This window comes from Rhinatrema bivittatum, chromosome 8 (genome assembly GCF_901001135.1).
Source record: "Rhinatrema bivittatum chromosome 8, aRhiBiv1.1, whole genome shotgun sequence".
Taxonomy (NCBI): Eukaryota; Metazoa; Chordata; class Amphibia; order Gymnophiona; family Rhinatrematidae; genus Rhinatrema; species Rhinatrema bivittatum.
Window position 1 is genome coordinate 84,834,401 of NC_042622.1, and position 17,117 is coordinate 84,851,517.

General features: G+C 46.8%; 1 protein-coding gene across 2 annotated transcripts in view; it reads left to right on the top strand.

Moving 5' to 3' along the window:
- The window catches only part of ABL1 (ABL proto-oncogene 1, non-receptor tyrosine kinase), a 243,872-nt gene extending 234,780 nt beyond the window's left edge, over window positions 1-9,092 (top strand). For both annotated transcript variants that reach the window (XM_029611047.1, XM_029611048.1), the window contains exons 8-11: window positions 2,410-2,562; window positions 2,651-2,740; window positions 3,925-4,089; window positions 4,945-9,092. In XM_029611047.1, coding sequence (XP_029466907.1) covers window positions 2,410-2,562; window positions 2,651-2,740; window positions 3,925-4,089; window positions 4,945-6,578 — 2,042 coding nt within the window. In that variant the 3' untranslated portion in view covers window positions 6,579-9,092. The remainder of the gene's footprint in view (window positions 1-2,409; window positions 2,563-2,650; window positions 2,741-3,924; window positions 4,090-4,944) is intronic.
- The last annotated feature ends 8,025 nt before the right edge of the window (window positions 9,093-17,117 follow it).

Sequence of the window (17,117 nt, forward strand, 5' to 3'; positions counted from 1 at the left end):
CAACCTCCAAGCCTTGTCCCTGACGGCATGGATGTTGAAAGGTTAGTCCTTCAGCCTTTTAACCTTTCGGATTCGGTTTCTCGTGTCCTGATAGCTTCACGAAAGCCCTCCACCAGAAGATCCTATTCATATAAATGGAAAAGGTACACATCATGGTGCACTTCTCAGTCCCTTGATCCCCTTTCCTGTCCAATCTCTAAGTTCTTGGACTATTTATGGCACCTATCAGAATCCGGTCTAAAGACCTCTTCCATTAGGATGCATGTCAGTGCGGTAGCCGCCTTCCATAAAGGTATAGAGGGTGTCCCTATTTCAGTACAACCCCTGGTGACACGCTTTCTTAAAGGCTTGCTCCATCTGAAACCACCCTTATGTCCTCCGGCCCCATCTTGGGACCTTAATCTGGTTCTTGGTCGTCTAATGAAACCACCTTTCAAACCTCTGCACTCCTGTGAATTGAAGTATCTCACATGGAAAGTATTATTTCTGTTGGCCATTACTTCAGCTCGCAGGGTTAGTGAGTTACAGGCCTTAGTCACCTATCCGCCTTACACTAAACTCCTGCAAGACAGGGCGGTACTCCGCACTCACCCTAAATTTTTACCTAAGGTAGTTTCTGAATTTCATATCAATCAATCCATCATACTACCTATCTTTTTTCCCAGGCCCCATTCCAACTCTGGGGAACAGACTCTGCATACCCTAGACTGTAAACGGGCTCTAGCTTTTTATCTAGACCGTACAGTTGCTCACAGGAAGAGCACTCAACTGTTTGTCTCCTTCCATCCTAACAAGTTAGGACAACCTGTGGGTAAGCAGGCTCTTTCCTCATGGTTGGCGGACTGCATTTCTTTTTGCTATCAGCAAGCTGGCATTCCTTTTCAAGACCGTGTAAAAGCACACTCTGTGAGGGCCATGGCGACTTCAGTAGCACACCTTCGATCGGTGCCGCTTCCTGACATCTGCAAAGCTGCAACCTGGAGTTCCCTCCATACCTTTGCAGCCCACTATTGTTTGGACAAAGCGGGAAGACAAGACTCCATCTTCGGCCAATCTGTCTTGCGTAACCTTTTTCCAACATGATGTACCAACACCCTTCCACCTTCCCGGTAGGGTGCGGATGCCCTTTACCAAATTCCACCCCAGTTGTTGTGCCTGTTGCACGCCGTTGGGTGCATTTGGTGCCAGTCAGGACATCCTCAGCTAGGTACTCACCCATTTGTGAGGACTACCATCCTGCTTGTCCTGTGAGAAAGCAAATGTTGCTTACCTGATGTAACAGGTGTTCTCACAGGACAGCAGGATGTTAGTCCTCACGAAACCCGCCCGCCACCCCGCGGTGTTGGGTTCGTTTTATTTTTACTTTTTAGGCACTGCCTGTAGCTTTGAAATCAGACTGAAGGGAGACCCCTGCTGGCTGCAGGGTCAGTGCCTTGCTGGGCATGCCCAGTAGGGGCCAGTCAAAGTTCTGTTTAAACTTTGACAGAAGTTTTCCGTGGTGGGCTCCATCCTCGATGTCACCCATTTGTGAGGACTAACATCCTGCTGTCCTGTGAGAACACCTGTTACATCAGGTAAGCAACATTTGCTTTCCCTGATTTAAGCGATTGCCCATTAATGGAGTATATGTCCCTTCCGCCGCCATGTTTCCTTTAATTTGTTATGAATGTGCTGTGATAGTTTGAATGACCGAGTCGTTTCAGATAAAGTGAGCTTTTTTTTTATTCTTTATTTATCAATTTTCAAATAAACAAACACAAAGATGTTTGCACATAGAAATAACAAATGGATTCTTTACAATCCTTTTACCAAAGAAGAAAAAAATGAAGAAAAAGAAAAGTAAAAGAAGACATTGTAATCTAAGATTATCCAATCTAATTCATTATATAGAAATAAGAAAGGGGGGAAAGAATGCAATCAAAAGGAGATAACAACAAGAAAAATAAAAATAAGAAAAGGCCTTAATATAGCATACCAAAACCGGCTTAATAATTATTTATTTCTACTTCACTTAAACTGCAGGGGAAGAGGTAGTTGGCTTACGGGCTTCAATAAAGGGGCGTAATTGCTCAGGTGTAAAAAAAAAAAAAATGGAACATTTGTTACCCCTCTTAATACATTTACAGTATAAGGTAAAGGAATATCCTAAGGAGGCAATCTCCTGTCTAAGGAAAAGGAACTCTCTTCTCCGTTGTTGTGTAACTCTTGGATGAGATGGAACACATTTTTTTTTTATTTTTATTAGTCATTTTTACTTTGCAAGTGGTTGTAACTTTTAAACTGGTGGGTGATGAGCTAGAAGTTGCAATGTGGTCACACAAGGACAATCCAAATGTCTTGCTGTTACTTTTGTCACTGGAGGACAGCCTTAAGGAAAGCAAGCATTGACCTCATTGTTCTTTGTTTCAGCTTTCGGTGTCTTGTTGTGGGAAATTGCTACATATGGTATGTCGCCATATCCTGGGATTGACCTGTCACAGGTATACGAGCTGCTTGAGAAGGACTATCGCATGGAAAGGCCAGAGGGCTGCCCAGAGAAAGTATATGAACTCATGAGAGCATGTAAGCTGCTCACGGATACTAACTGCCCCCTGGGCTTTTAATGCCTTAGGCAGATCCAGAGCTGATACCTAATCCTCCTTTCTCTTAGGCTGGCAGTGGAATCCGTTGGACCGACCCTCTTTTGCTGAAATCCACCAGACTTTCGATGATATGTTTCAGGAGTCCAGCATATCAGATGGTAACATCCAGCTTCCAAATGTAGATGCTAGGCACAGAAAACAAACCCAGCTCCCATCAAGTCTGTTTTTTTGTACTCTGTGGTGTTGGAGGAGGAGATGACATTGCCAGCACTTGATCTGCAGAGTGTACAAGGTTGCTTTCCCTGCCCTAGCTGAGGAAAGGAAATTGAACCTTAGTCTGGTGCCAAGTATTGAACTTAGTTTTTGCCTCAGACTGGCATGGGCTTGGACATGTCAGAGAGAGAGAGAGTACCTTAAACTATGGGCCCCATTTACTAAGGGGTAGATTTTCAGAGCCCTGCTCGCCTAAATCCGCCCAAAACCGGGCGGATTTAGGCGAGCAGGGCCCTGCGCGCCGGGAAGCCTATTTTACATAGGCCTCCCGGCGCGCGCAGAGCCCCGGGACTCACGTAAGTCCCGGGGTTCTCGGAGGGGGGGCGTGTCGGGGGGCGTGTCGGGGGGCGGGCCCGGTCGTCGCGGCGTTCCGGGGGCGTGTCGGCAGCGTTTTGGGGGCGGGTACGGGGCGTGGCTACGGCCCGGGGGCGTGGCCGCGCCCTCCGTACCCGCCCCCATGTCGCGGCCCGGCGCGCAGCAGGCCCGCTGGCGCGCGGGGATTTACGTCTCCCTCCGGGAGGCGTAAATCCCCCGACAAAGGTAAGGGGGGGGTGTAGATAGGGCCGGGTGGGTGGGTTAGGTAGGGGAAGGGAGGGGAAGGTGAGGGGAGGGCAAAGGAAAGTTCCCTCCGAGGCCGCTCCGATTTCGGCGCGGCCTTGGAGGGAACGGGGGGAGGCAGCGCGGCTCGGCGCGCGCAGGCTATACAAAATCGATAGCCTTGCGCGCGCCGATCCAGGATTTTAGTGGATACGCGCGGCTCCGCGCGTATCTACTAAAATCCAGCGTACTTTTGCTTGAGTCTGATGCGCAAGCAAAAGTAGGCTGATCGCGCTTCTTTTGAAATCTACCCCATAGCATTTTCCCCATAGACACAGAATGGGAGAAAAGCCTTAGTAAATCAGACTCTATATTAGAAGCACCTTGAAAATCAGGTGAAGCAAGGAATATATAATGAAATCAGAGCTGACCAATAATGCCCTATAGCAGTTTGATTTTTACACTTTAAATGGGGGAGAGGGAGGCACCTCAGATATGTCTATGCTCAGTGTCTCTTCTCATTCCCTTATAGAGGTGGAGAAAGAGTTGGGGAAGAAAGGACTTAAAGGAATGGTCAGTATCTTCCTCCAAGCTCCAGAACTGCCCACAAAAACAAGGACATCCAGGAGAGCAACTGAAAGCAGAGATACTAACGAGGGCCCAGAGTCTCCAACTTCCAGAGGCCAAGGTGAACTTGGTGAGTTCTGTGCAATTGTTTAAATGGCACAAAGAAAAAAAGAGAAAATGCCTGTTTGAACTTCATGCAAGTAGTGCAAAAACTACAGAGTTTGGATTGGCCATTTATCTACTCTTTGGATAAATGGGGAGCAACAGTGTCCAGTCCTGTTAGACACCTTCTACCCATATTATCTTTGTTAGAAAATATTTTTTATGTTTCACAGTTTACCTTCCAAGAGTTTTTTTTTTTTTTTTGGCTTGGCAGCTTTCTTCTGCTTTTTTGAGCTTCTGGCTTACCCGAATGGGCCTCTACTGAGTCCACAATGCCATGTATCTTCATTAAGAAATTACCTGGGGTTCTCCCCACACCTCTCTCCTGGGTTGGATTGTGAGTGCTGCCTCCACAGCAGACCCAGAAACAGACGCCAAGCTCAAGAATTCTGATCTTTATATCTGCTGTATGTCGGTGGTAGTATGAATGTTGTTTTTATAATAACCTTAGTCTTTAAAATAGATGAAATGAACATGTTCAGGAGACTTCCCAATTGTTTTCTATAACATTAAAATGATCTACACTCCCAACCCTCCCAGTTGCTCCTGAAGGAACTCCAATAGGGGCCAGCTTCCTTTGGTTTGCCTATTTGGGAGCAACCACCCAGTGGCAGTCTGCCTCTGCAGCGGGCTGCTTATTATGTTTCAGCCCAGGGATTGGGGTTAAATGCTGCAGATGGAAGCAACAGCAAGAGCCTTTCTAGAGGAGGCAAGCTGACATGGAGCCCATCCACAGGGTCTCAGGCAGCACTCTCCCTCTGGGTGGATGATGCCTTTGCTGGTACTGATTTAGCAGCCTTAGAGTTGTCCTTGTTCTTTTCAGATCCTGTGGAACATGAGCCAGCGGTTTCGCCACTACTGCCCCGAAAGGAACGAGTTGCTCCAGACAGCAATGAAGATGAACGGCTTCTTCCAAAAGACAAAAAGACCAATCTGTTCAGCGCCCTGATCAAGAAGAAGAAAAAGACCGCCCCCACACCTCCGAAGCGCAGCAGCTCTTTCCGTGACATAGATCATTCTGAGCGTAAGCTGGGAGATGAGGAGGGCCGTGATATTAGCAATGGAGGTGACTTCTTAGATCCTGCAAAGTTCCAATGCCCAAGCAATGGTGTCACCATCACTAATGGAACCATTTCTGGCAACTCTGGCTTTTTATCACCCCATCTGTGGAAGAAATGTAGTACATTGGCAGCTAACGAGGAAGAGAGCAATTCAAACTCTAGCAAGCGCTTCATCCGATCTTGCTCTGCATCTAGTGTACCACACGGAGCAAAGGAGACAGAGTGGGGGTCTGTGACACTACCTCGAGACCTGCAGTCCACTGTGCGGCTTTCTGATGGCCACAAAAATGAGAAACCTGCACTGCCTCGAAAACGAGCCAACGAAACTAAAACAGACCCCTTTTTCCGGGGAACAGTGACTCCACCGCCTCGGCTGCTTAAGAAAAACGAAGAGCCAGTCGATGAAGTGTTCAGAGACACAGAATCCAGTCCTGGGTCCAGCCCACCCACACTGACACCAAAGTTGCTGCGTCGACAGGTAGTGGCTCCCCCCACCAATAGTCTTGCTCACAAAGAAGATCTCACCAAACACAGTGCATTGGTGGCCTCTGCTGCCTCAGACCAGGTAGTTGCTGCAAAACAGAACTCTGGAGTATTCACAGGTGTTAACAAGGTATCAGCAGAGGAGTCAAGACAGAGGAGGTTCAAGCAGCCTTTAGAACAGGCAGCCAGAGACAAAGGAAAGACTTCAAAGATCAAACCTGCACCTCCGCCTCCATTATCATCATGTGCTGCCACCTTGTCTGCTGCAAAGTCAGGCAAACCTATTCCTAATCAGGAAGCAGTAGGAGAGCTTGTAATGGCCACCAAATCCAAACAGTTGATTCAAGGTACAGACACTGTAGGCAATGATCCTGCCAAAGCAAGCCAGCTAGGGGAAGGTTTGAAAAAACCCTTGCTTCCCTCCATATCAAAGCCACAGTGCTCCACAAAATTGACAGCAGTTCCTAGTTCTTCACCATCCACATTGTCTACTTCAAGTGGAGATCAGCAGTCTTCTACTGCTTTCATCCCCCTCATCTCTACCCGCGTCTCGCTGAGGAAAACTCGCCAGTTGCCAGAGAGAATTGCTAGTGGTACTATCACCAAGGACTTACTCCTGGAAAGCACTGAGGCCTTGCGTACTGCCATCACCAAGACCTCAGAGCAGATGGCAAGTCACAGTGCAGTGCTGGAGGCTGGCAAAAACCTGTATACCTTCTGCGTCAGCTATGTGGACTCCATCCAGCAGATGAGGAACAAGTTTGCCTTCCGGGAGGCCATCAACAAGCTGGAGAACAGTTTGCGGGAGCTGCAGATCTGCCCAGCCTCTGCCACCAGTGGCCCTGCTGCTACACAGGACTTTAGCAAACTTCTTTTGTCTGTGAAAGAAATCAGTGACATTGTTCAGAGGTAGCGCCCCAAAAACAGGACAACACTGTTAAAAAAATAAAATAAAATAAAGCTGCCTCTGGGCTGCTGGAGTCCACAGCGAGCCTTTAACAGCAGGTAGCAGGAGACCAAGCCTTGACCACAGCTATGTGAAAATAAACATACACAAAAGCCCAAAGTGCAGTACTGCAGTAGGGCATGGCCTCTCCTGCCTTTGCACATGAATGCCCATAAGCCAAACTGTATAGTCTAAAGCCATTGATCAGTGGAGTGACTGATGTAAAGATACTTGCACAACCTGCCTTTTGATCTAGTTTTGGGAATAGAACAGTTGATGTTGGCTTGGACTGGTGTAGAGGCTTCAAGTAAACGAATTCCTGCTGGCACTTGTCCTATAGTGTCTTGCATAGGATGTGTTTTTTAATAATGTCTGAATACGTGACAGAGCAGCCATTCAGCTTTCCTCATAATGTACTGTTATAATAATGACGTTATAAAGCACCAGAAGGACTATAGCAAGGTAGAGCTCTGAATTTGACTGATTATGCCTTGCCATCTTATTCTTTCTACAGTGTTCTATGCAGTGGCAGGTCAATGGCCTTAGCTCCTCCCTGTCCATTTTATAAAATTGCTGTAAAGCCGCTATAAATTTAAATTTTGTTAGTACACGAAGAGAACTTTTGTAAGAATAGCAGGAGACGTGGTCCTTAGCATCTCAGCTTTGCCATACTCTCTAACAAACATTAGGGATATCCAATAAAAAGCAGACACGTCATCCTTCGCACCAGAGATGAGACTGAAACTCTAGAAAAATATCTACCTTTGATGTTTTTCTTTCCTTTCCAGCATTACCAGCTATAGGCTTGGCTATTATCCTGTGTTCTATGGATACTTTGTCCTATGAAATATTGTGCTGCCTCCAGTATCTGCTGTGCTTTACTAGAATCATGGCAGCATTTCTCGGAGTACAAAACTTTGGGGAGACTTTAGCACACAGGTGGATAAAGGATCTATGTCTGCATTAGTGCAAGCACAAGTGGGGGCAACAGAGATCAATAGTCTTACAGACTAACTGCCTTAACACCTATCAGGGCCTGTGATTCTCCCTCATCATTGTCCTGTACAGCCTCTCTCTAGCTAAGACCTGCACTTTTAGCTAGCAGGAGAGAACCAAAGATAATTGTTAGGTCAAGAAGAGCTTTAGTTTATCAATAATTTAATTTTGAAAATATAGGTGGATGAGGATGGATTGTTAAATGTCTGTGCCACCCAAGCATCCCTCCAGCACATACATACACATCTGCCTTTTAAAATCATCAGTGTTCATCATTGCACATTGAGCTTTCTGAACTTTAATGTTCATGGTGGCAGCAGCTGCAACCTGGCAAGAAGCAACTGCAAAGAAAGAAGCTCTTCAGTTATTTACAGTGCAGCGTGTGGTTCTGCTAGCCACAGACTTCAGCCGGTGAAGCCTTCCTTCTCACGCTTTCCTAAACTCAGAAGGGAAGCTAGGTACACAAGTACTGTGAGAGCAGTAAGGAGGAAAGGGGTGGCGGTCAGCAGAAGGGAAGGGATCAGCGTGTTTGTATTTAAATGTTCCCAAGCATTTTATTGTTCACCCAGCGCCTTCAAGCTTGGGCATGAATGGTCCCCATATTTCTTAGAACAAATGCAGCTTGTTGACATTTGCAAGGTGAGACAGCTTTATTACACAAGGGCTACAGGGAAGGGAATGGCATGCTTAGTTGACCTAGCAGGTTTCAGATGCTGCAATATCTACCCACTCAGTGCTAAAGGTTTGGTAGTGATTCTGGGCACCAGGAAGCTAATGTTCAATGTATTGTCTGCTAGGCTTTCATTTTAAGCAGGCTGTATAAGGAGGCACATGCTTAACTTGTCAGAAAGAAATTAGGCTTATTTAAAAAGGATTGAGGACCCTAATATAATGCCAGTCATAAAAGCAAGCGAGGTACTGTTTAGACTAGATGGCAGATAACATCACTTTGAGGGCCCTCCTAGATTGTAGTGGCATAGGAGACATACAGGCACACATGCAGGCTCCCCCAGACATTAAAGGGAACTTGTGCAGCATTGCAATTAAAGTCTGTAATACATGAACAAACTCAGCCTCCACTTCCTTAATGTACTGTGTTGCAATTTGAGATTTTACGTTCCTCCTTAGATCTTGTTTGTGTGCAGTTCTATTCTGTATGCAGCTCATGATATACCTTCACATGGCCTGGTGTGTTACAAAATAAGATAAACATAAAAAATGACACGAGTGGCCTTTAACAAAGAAATGAAAAGTGTGAGAGGTACAGTACTGTCTGGCTTTCCATGGCACCCAGGAGTGCATTACCATGTGCCTTTCTAACTCATTTTTTTACACTTTCTTCTCTTCAGCTGTAAATATGCCTTGCCTTTTCCTGCGCTGTAGTTTTTACAGACTGTCAAAATACAGATTTGTTTAATGTATTTGGCTTTTTAAAAATTTGTCTACTTTCGTAGGGTTTTTTTAAATAAATCTATCAGAAGTGTATCCCATTCTTAATTCTTCCCCACTCTGCCTTGTGTTTGGTGTCAGTGACTAGAGAGCAGGTGTTCTGCAAACATTTTCTTCAGGCTGAAAACAGCTGTCTCACCATGTATCAGTTCCTGCTGTGCAATGAGATAAAAGGCAAAAAGCGTGACCTAACCGCTGACTCTTTTTAATTTGGAAGTATGCACAGGGATGCAGAAAAACACTCCTATGCTTCTCCCTCCTCTCCAGGCTGAGGTTTACAGGTACTGTTATTTGCAAGATGAAAATCCAATTTTACAGCTGTCCATATAGGGCAGTGCTAATTTTTGCAAGAAAGGAGCATTCAGACTACATTGATATGTTTATGTAAAGTCATGTAGTTGCTATGAATGCATGTAAATATATATATATATATATATATATAAAAAACATTGTCCTTTACCTTGATCTGCTCATTGTTTTGGCCTGAAAAAGAGATTCAACTCCCAAAAGCTAGTCAAGAAATCAAATATTAGTCTTAATAAATTGGTATCTATATATATATATATATATATATTTTTTTTTTTTTTTTTTTTTTTTTTTTTTTTTTTTTTTTGCAGGCTGAGCATGCTCAGTGCACTCAGTGTGCCAGTGTCGGTCAAAGTAATATATATATATATATATATATATATATATATATATATAGTGATACCAATTTATTGGACTAATATTTGATTTCTTGACTAGCTTTTGGGAGTTGAATCTCTTTTTCAGGCCAAAACAATGAGCAGATCAAGGTAAAGGACAATGTTACCTGATTCTCACAGGACAAGCAGGATGGTAGTCCTCACATATGGGTGACGTCACTGGACGGAGCCCTGTTACAGAAAACTTTTCTGTCAAAGTTTCTATAAAGCTTTGACTGACACTGGCACACTGAGTGCACTGAGCATGCTCAGCCTGCAATTATCCCTGTGACCACAGGTATCTCCCCTCAGTCTTCTTTTTTCCTCTCTGCAGTAAGCATAGTGGTTAGGAGCTCTGTGAGAAATTCTCACAATTTTTCCTTACGGAAACACTTAAACTTTTACTTCACAGAGGCTTTTTCCCTGCACAGGTCTCCCTTTGCATACATTTAATCGACGCTCGGTGAGTACTATGCCCTGTTTTTTGGTTGGTTCTGTCACCTCACTACAGTTTCCCCGGCCTACCAACCGAATTGCGGCCTTCCCTCTCTCTATGTTTTCACAGTTAGCCCCACATAGCCTGCGAGTGTCCTCCTGTGACCCTCTGCCTGGTTATTAGCGCTAGTGGGATAGGGACTTCCACGGTTACCGTTGCTGCCAGGGCCTCTGTCGAATTCATACCTCGGTACCTTCATGCAGTCGATGCCCCCATTGCTACCGTCGGTATCCCCATCCTGGCCGTCCTGCCTTTTTCAATGCCATTGACACCCCTCCCCCCGCGGTCTGTCGATGCCATCGATCCCACACATCGATTCTTTCAGTTCCATCAATGTTTTCATCCATGGCGCTGATTTTTCCATCGATGCCCAGGTGGATGCCATAGATGCACACCTTGGTGTCATCGGTGCCATCAATGCCCATGTCAGTGCCATTGATGCCCGAGGCCATGCCACCGATGCCGTTGGCGCCCGTCTTCATCCTTCGATGCCGTCGACGCCCACGTCGTTTCCATCGGTGTCCTTGTCGTTCCTATCAATGCCGGTATCAATTTCCCGATGCCATCGATGTCTATTCGATTCTTCGATACCACATCGTTTCCATCGATACCTACGCCGATGCTGTCGCTGCCTCCGTCACTGTTATCGTTGCTCTGCCCAGGCCATCGACATTTTTTCATCTGTATGAACGACGATACCCTCGAGGCCTCTTCTATGCTGCCATCGATACCGTCAATACTGACATAGCACCTACAACGCAATGCCCTCGCCTAAACACAATGCTCCATGCTTTGGATTCTTAACTAAAGCCCCGTATCAGCCTACGCCACTACATAGTGCCAGGAGCAGTGCAGGCATGCTGACAGTCTGTCATCATTCGCCATCCATGACAGCGAGGGCATCCACTTCGGCGCTGGGGAAAGACCGGGCCAAGCACTGTGGCACTCATTGTCACCGGCACGGTGACCGTCCGCCACCGACACCATCCAAGACATCGGTGCTATCCTACTCTGTGCTGGAGAATGCCCAGGCCAAGCAACATCGCTACTGCCACCGCCACTGTTCCACACAGTGCTGGCAGTCCTTGGTGGTCCAGAATGACCGGACCGAGTTTCGAGGAATTCTGCACTGGCGTCACGATACATCGAGCCGCTGCAAAGAGGGCCGGGTTCATGAGTCATAATGGCTCCCTTGTACCCGAGGCATTCCCGACCGACACTGGTGCAGGGTTCTGACCCTCCACAAATTACTGTGGTAGCACCAGACACGCTCAGCCTGTCTCCTCTGTATCTGTGCTACCATACCATGTTACAGAGTTGAGTCGGACTGTCCCTCGATGCCTCCTGAAATCCATGGAGCCATCAGTCTTCACCGGCTCGTCCTTCTGCGATCCACGACTGATGGTAAGTACTCTAATCCCGCTTCAGCGACAATCCCATTGAGACCTGTTCTCTAAATCGGGCCATATGGTTCGAAAGGTTCTAGGTCGTCTTGTCTTCCAAGAACCGTATTAGTGTCACATATCGCTATTGCCAGCTATGTCGGACACAATACCAAGAGAACCTCTCTACCAATCATTTGGGATTGCATCAGGACATCCTCCCGTTGTCAGCAACTGGACTCTGTACTGATTAATACTCTGGCTTCTGGTTCCTAATTAAGGACCAAAATCCCAGATGCATTCGCTAATCTGCTAAACACAAGATCCAGCAAACGCTGCCTCAATTGCAAATCCACCTTGAGGCCTGGTGACAGGTCTCGACGTTTTCTTGTACAGCACACAGAAATGCAGATAAGACTTTTACCACTCACACTCCCGTGGGAGATTACATGATATCCAGATTACATCAGCCCTGCCAGTTGGACACCTCCTGGTCTCTCAACTTGCCAGATATCAGAGCAGCCACCCCACTTGGTACCAAGGTTCAGGGTACAGTGCCCCAGACGCTACAAAGCGCAGGGGGGGTGAGTTTTAATCTCACTATTCTTTTTTTCAACAGAAAGTAGTTACTCTCCGCTCATCCTGGACCTCAGAAATATCAACTTTCTTCAGAAGGGACAGGTAAAATGGTGTCTCTCGTCACCATACTTCCATACCGCAGTAAGTAGGTTGCCTCTCTCCGCTAATCTTTCTATGTGCTTCATGGTGAGTCAACAATATTACAATCCCAAGCTCTGCCAGTTGCTTCAGCAACTTGGGTATTTCATTAAATCACTAGCAGTGACTGCTGTTTCTCTACGGAGTAAAACATCATTCACGCTTTTCCTTGCATGGACAGCTGCATAACAGTCAATCCAAGCAAGGAGCTCTATCTTCTTCACGACTCACTATAAATCTACTACCTTGGATTGCTGTTAACTACCATAAATCCCATATAGAACACTTCTGGACACCACAGTCACAACGAACTTCCTGTCCAACAACCACGCAGACATTCTGACATTCCTATATGTCTCTGCGTGCATATAACAACCTCAGCCCCTCCATTCTTTCATTGCTGGGCCATGGGATTTTTTCACCATGCACTTTACTCATAGGCCCAGATTTGCTATGAGTAAGATTCAGTGAAATTTTAATTATCAGTGGACCTAAGCTGTTCAACTGCTTTCATTCCTGATCCATATTGCAGATCTAAAACCAAAACCTAGGCTGGTCCTGCTCATGCTCACATTTACTCAGGGTTGCAGAGTTCGAACTAACATCTTCTCAACCCAATATGCGTCTATTCTGCTCCATGCAGAGTTTCACATCAACTTCCTGGAGCTTCAAGCCATGAGTTATGCCTTTATGCCTTTCAATACTGCCTCTGCAACAAACCTTTGTGCATACAGACAGACAGCATAGTGACAGTGTGATATTTCCAACACACAAGCACGCACAACCTCTTAGCTGCTCTGCTAGGAAGCTGCGCAGCTCTACCCTTGGCCCTTGCTCATTCCATGCATCCCCGGGCCTCTTATCTAACAGACTTACTGAACGCACTAGCAGACCTTCTCCATATAGGTTTCCATCCTCTCGGATGGTCTCTGACTACATGTGTAGCGAGAAAAATCTTCTAGCGCTGAGGTCAACCGACCTTGCCTTCTGCGTCTGAATCGAACCATACGGTGGACAGATTCTACTCCCTACACATGTCTCGAATGCGTTCCCATGGACGCCTTTGCTGCAGCAAAGGCCTCTTATATGTGTCTCTTTCGATGCCTCTCATAGTCAGCACTCTTATTATGCTGCACCGGGACGGGTTCATTGTTTCTCAGACCCACGTCCTGGCCGAGACCAGTATGCTTTCCCATACTTCTCAGTCTATCACACCAGTAACCAATTTGCCTTTTCACAGGTCAGTCTCATATCATGGACTCACTGATGTTCTCAGGTACTGGTAGCGTCACAAAAACCTTCCACACATAAATCTTACCATTCAAAATGGCATGATTTACCACATGGTGCATACAAAAGGGTATTACCCCCTTTTTTTCTACACCACTCTTTTCTCTTACTCCCTCAGATTCTGCTCCCCAGACATCCTCCACATGGGTACACCTCGGTTCCAATTGGCATACCACTTGGGAGTGGCGATACCCGATTAATGGTTCAACCCCTTCTGAGTCAGCTTACCATGGGTTATCCACTGATTAAGCCACCTCTATTTTTACTGGTTACGGAATGGGGCCTATATTTAGTGTTTACAAGACTCATACGTTCCCCGTTCGAGCCTTTCCATTCCTCTCATGGCATGGGAAATTCTTTCCCTCATAGTCATCACTTCTGCCAATAGGATCAATGAGTTCCACACCTTGTTACATACTCACCCGACCCTGCATTCCTCCGTGACCGAGAGGTCTTAACGTATTCAACTTCATATCCTCCTTAAGGTAGACGCAGCATCTCACCTTACTCAGAATATACTCTGCCCACTTTTTCCCAACACCTCTCTCTCACCATGGCGAGAGGGTTTTCCACTCCTTGGACTGTAAAAGTGCACTTGCATTCTATCTAGACCACACTACACTCCATAGGAATTACACCTAACTCTTTCCTTCTGTGGCAAAAGCCAAGCTGCGAGTTCCAGTGGGCAAAACAGACCTATTCCTCCTAATTGACGGTCTGTATCTCTTTTTCCTACCAACAAGCAGGCTTTTCATTACAACACAGTGTGTAACCACACTCTGTTAGGGCCGTACCAGCCTCAATAGCTCACCTTCGGCCGGTGCCGCTTATACATATTTGTAAGGCTGCGACCTGGAGCTCTCTCCATACCTTCGCAGCCCATTATTGCTTAGATAAGACTGGCCGGCATGCCTTCCATGTTTGGCCAGTCCGTCTACTCATCTTCTTTTCGGTTTAACTACCCAACATCCTTCCACCAAACCCGTTAAGGGTTTCAGGATGCCCTCCTTACCAAATTCCATCCCTGTCGTTCCGCCTTTTGCATGTCTTTGGGTGCATTTGGTGCACTCTCAGGCATCCTCAGCTCGGTACTCACCTATATGTGAGGACTACCATCCTGCTTGTCCTATGAGAAAGCAAATGTTGCTTACCTGTAACAGGTGTTCTCACAGGACAGCAAGATGTTAGTCCTCACTAAACCCGCCCGCCACCCCGCGGAGTTGGGCCTACATACATTTTATTTTAGTTTCGCTTGTGCTTTTTGCTATAAGACGAGACTGAGGGGAGACACCTGTGGTCACAGGGATAATTGCAGGCTGAGCATGCTTAGTGTGCCAGTGTCAGTCAAAGCTTTATAGAAACTTTCACAGAAAAGTTTTCCATAACAGGGCTCCGTCCACTGACATCACCCATATGTGAGGACTAACATCCTGCTGTCCTGTGAGAACACCTGTTACAGGTAAGCAACATTCGCTGTATAGAAGTGAATCATAGATTACATTACAGTGATATGGGAAAGGAGTAGAAATAATCTGTTAGAGCAGAGGTATCATGCTCATTTCAATGAAAGGCTGATGTCACACCTCAACTAGGAAGCAGCTTGGTGAAGTACTTTTCTCTGCAGGTGATACAGCTCATCTGCACACATACAGCTCCTTTCCTCAGAGGAGCAGTGGTAGTGCACTAGATGGTGAGAAGCAGCAAAGGTGAGGTCCAGCAGGCTGGATGAAAGAACTTGGCAGACTGTATAGTTAACAGAAAAACAGCAGAATTATATCTGGTAGAGTAAGTTAGAAATTTCCACATCTCATGTCTATTTGTTTTTGAAGTGTCCATTTTCAAATGTCTCCTGGGATTCACTTGTATATCCAGGTGGTATCATTCTATAACTTGATTGCTCATTTTAAGATTAATTTTAAAAGCCCAATGCATGCATTAATTAGGGGATGTGCGAATATGTCAAGCTCGCGCACCGAGCGGATTTTAAAAGTCAGCCGGCTGCGCGCACAAATGTCGCTGCACACACATCTTGGAATTTCTCAAAAAGGGACGGGGCGGTACATGGGCATTTCAGGACTCTAACCAGAAATTTGCACGTAAATACTTACGCGATCCGACATGCACCAAGGTCCCCTGCTGCATAACTGTACTTCTGCTATGGATGACGTATAAGTAAAAATAAATAGCCATCTTGGAAGGGTGCAAAGGGTGTGGGGTAACTGGGAGGTTATCCAGGCAATCGTTTGATCTATGTTAACTGGCCGAGCTGGGAACATACTGTTCCCTGTACGAACCCGGATCAGTCCAGACAGTGGGTTGAGCCTCCTGTCCAGCAGATGGCGACAGAGCAAAACTGAAAGGGTATCCTATATCAGGACAGTGCTCATCCTGCAGCTCCCCTCCCTTAGCTGTTTTTGCCTTGTTTTCCTCTAGCTGAGGTTTTCTCTTCTTGCCTCTATTCTCCTAGGATCAAGCAAGTATTATCTGTTCAAAAAAAAAAGTAATAATTTTTTGGAAAACAGTGTCTTAACTCCATAGGAGACAGTTCTGTCTCCTGGCTCTTACCGGTCCTAGGTGGGATTTTCCCCTTGATTATTCAGCCTAGGACCGGACCGGTGACCACCTCTCCCTGCCCAGGGGCGATACTGGTGGTCCAGTCACTCCCCCTTGTTGTGCCTGGCTGACCCAGAGATGTGCAATGCTTCGGGTTCCCATGCAGAGATGATCAATGCCTCTGCTCTGGTAAAGTAAAAAAAAGAAAAAGAGAACATACTGACAGCCAGGCAATTACCACGTTTGTTGTGTCCTGCAGGCAGGGAGAGGAACGGAGCAGGGCTGTTTCGCCGGCTCCCGAGCACTTTTCAAGCAGGCACAGTTGATTTCACACCGGCCATAGCAGTCTCGCTGCTGCCGATGCTTTGTTCAGGTTTTTGTATAGCCTGTGGGGAGCCTGCTTCATGGCTCTCCCATGAGGGGCTATGCTCCATTTCCATATCTGGAGGGGAGGGACTCTCTGGCGGCGGGGAAATCTACGGCCCGAGGTCAGGCCATCTAACATGCGGCCAGGCTGGCTTCCCCAGAACAAACCGTGGGAGCAGTGGCCATTTTGAGCGCAGAGCTCACTGCCGATTCGGAGCTTCAGGGGGGAGGAGCCAGATTTCAATCATTCTCTGCCTGATTTACACCCGTGGGCTCTCCGGGGGTAGCCCCCGACCTATCCCAAGGGGCTCCTCCTCCCCCAATGCCCGGGAAAACATGACTCAATTTTTCTACACGGAGTTTGGGCTGTTGCTTTATAGGTCTTATTGGCATGCTTAGCGGAGTGGTGGGATCCCTCCCCAGGCCCCCCCCGGCCAAGATCCCTTGGATAGCTCTTGGGCAGAGCACTGGGGCCCCAGATTTTCAGGGTCCCACTAGGGTCAGGACTGTGCCGGACCCGCCTGACCCCCCTCAACCTCCAGTGCAGGCCAAGGCCATGGCGTTCCGCTGCCAG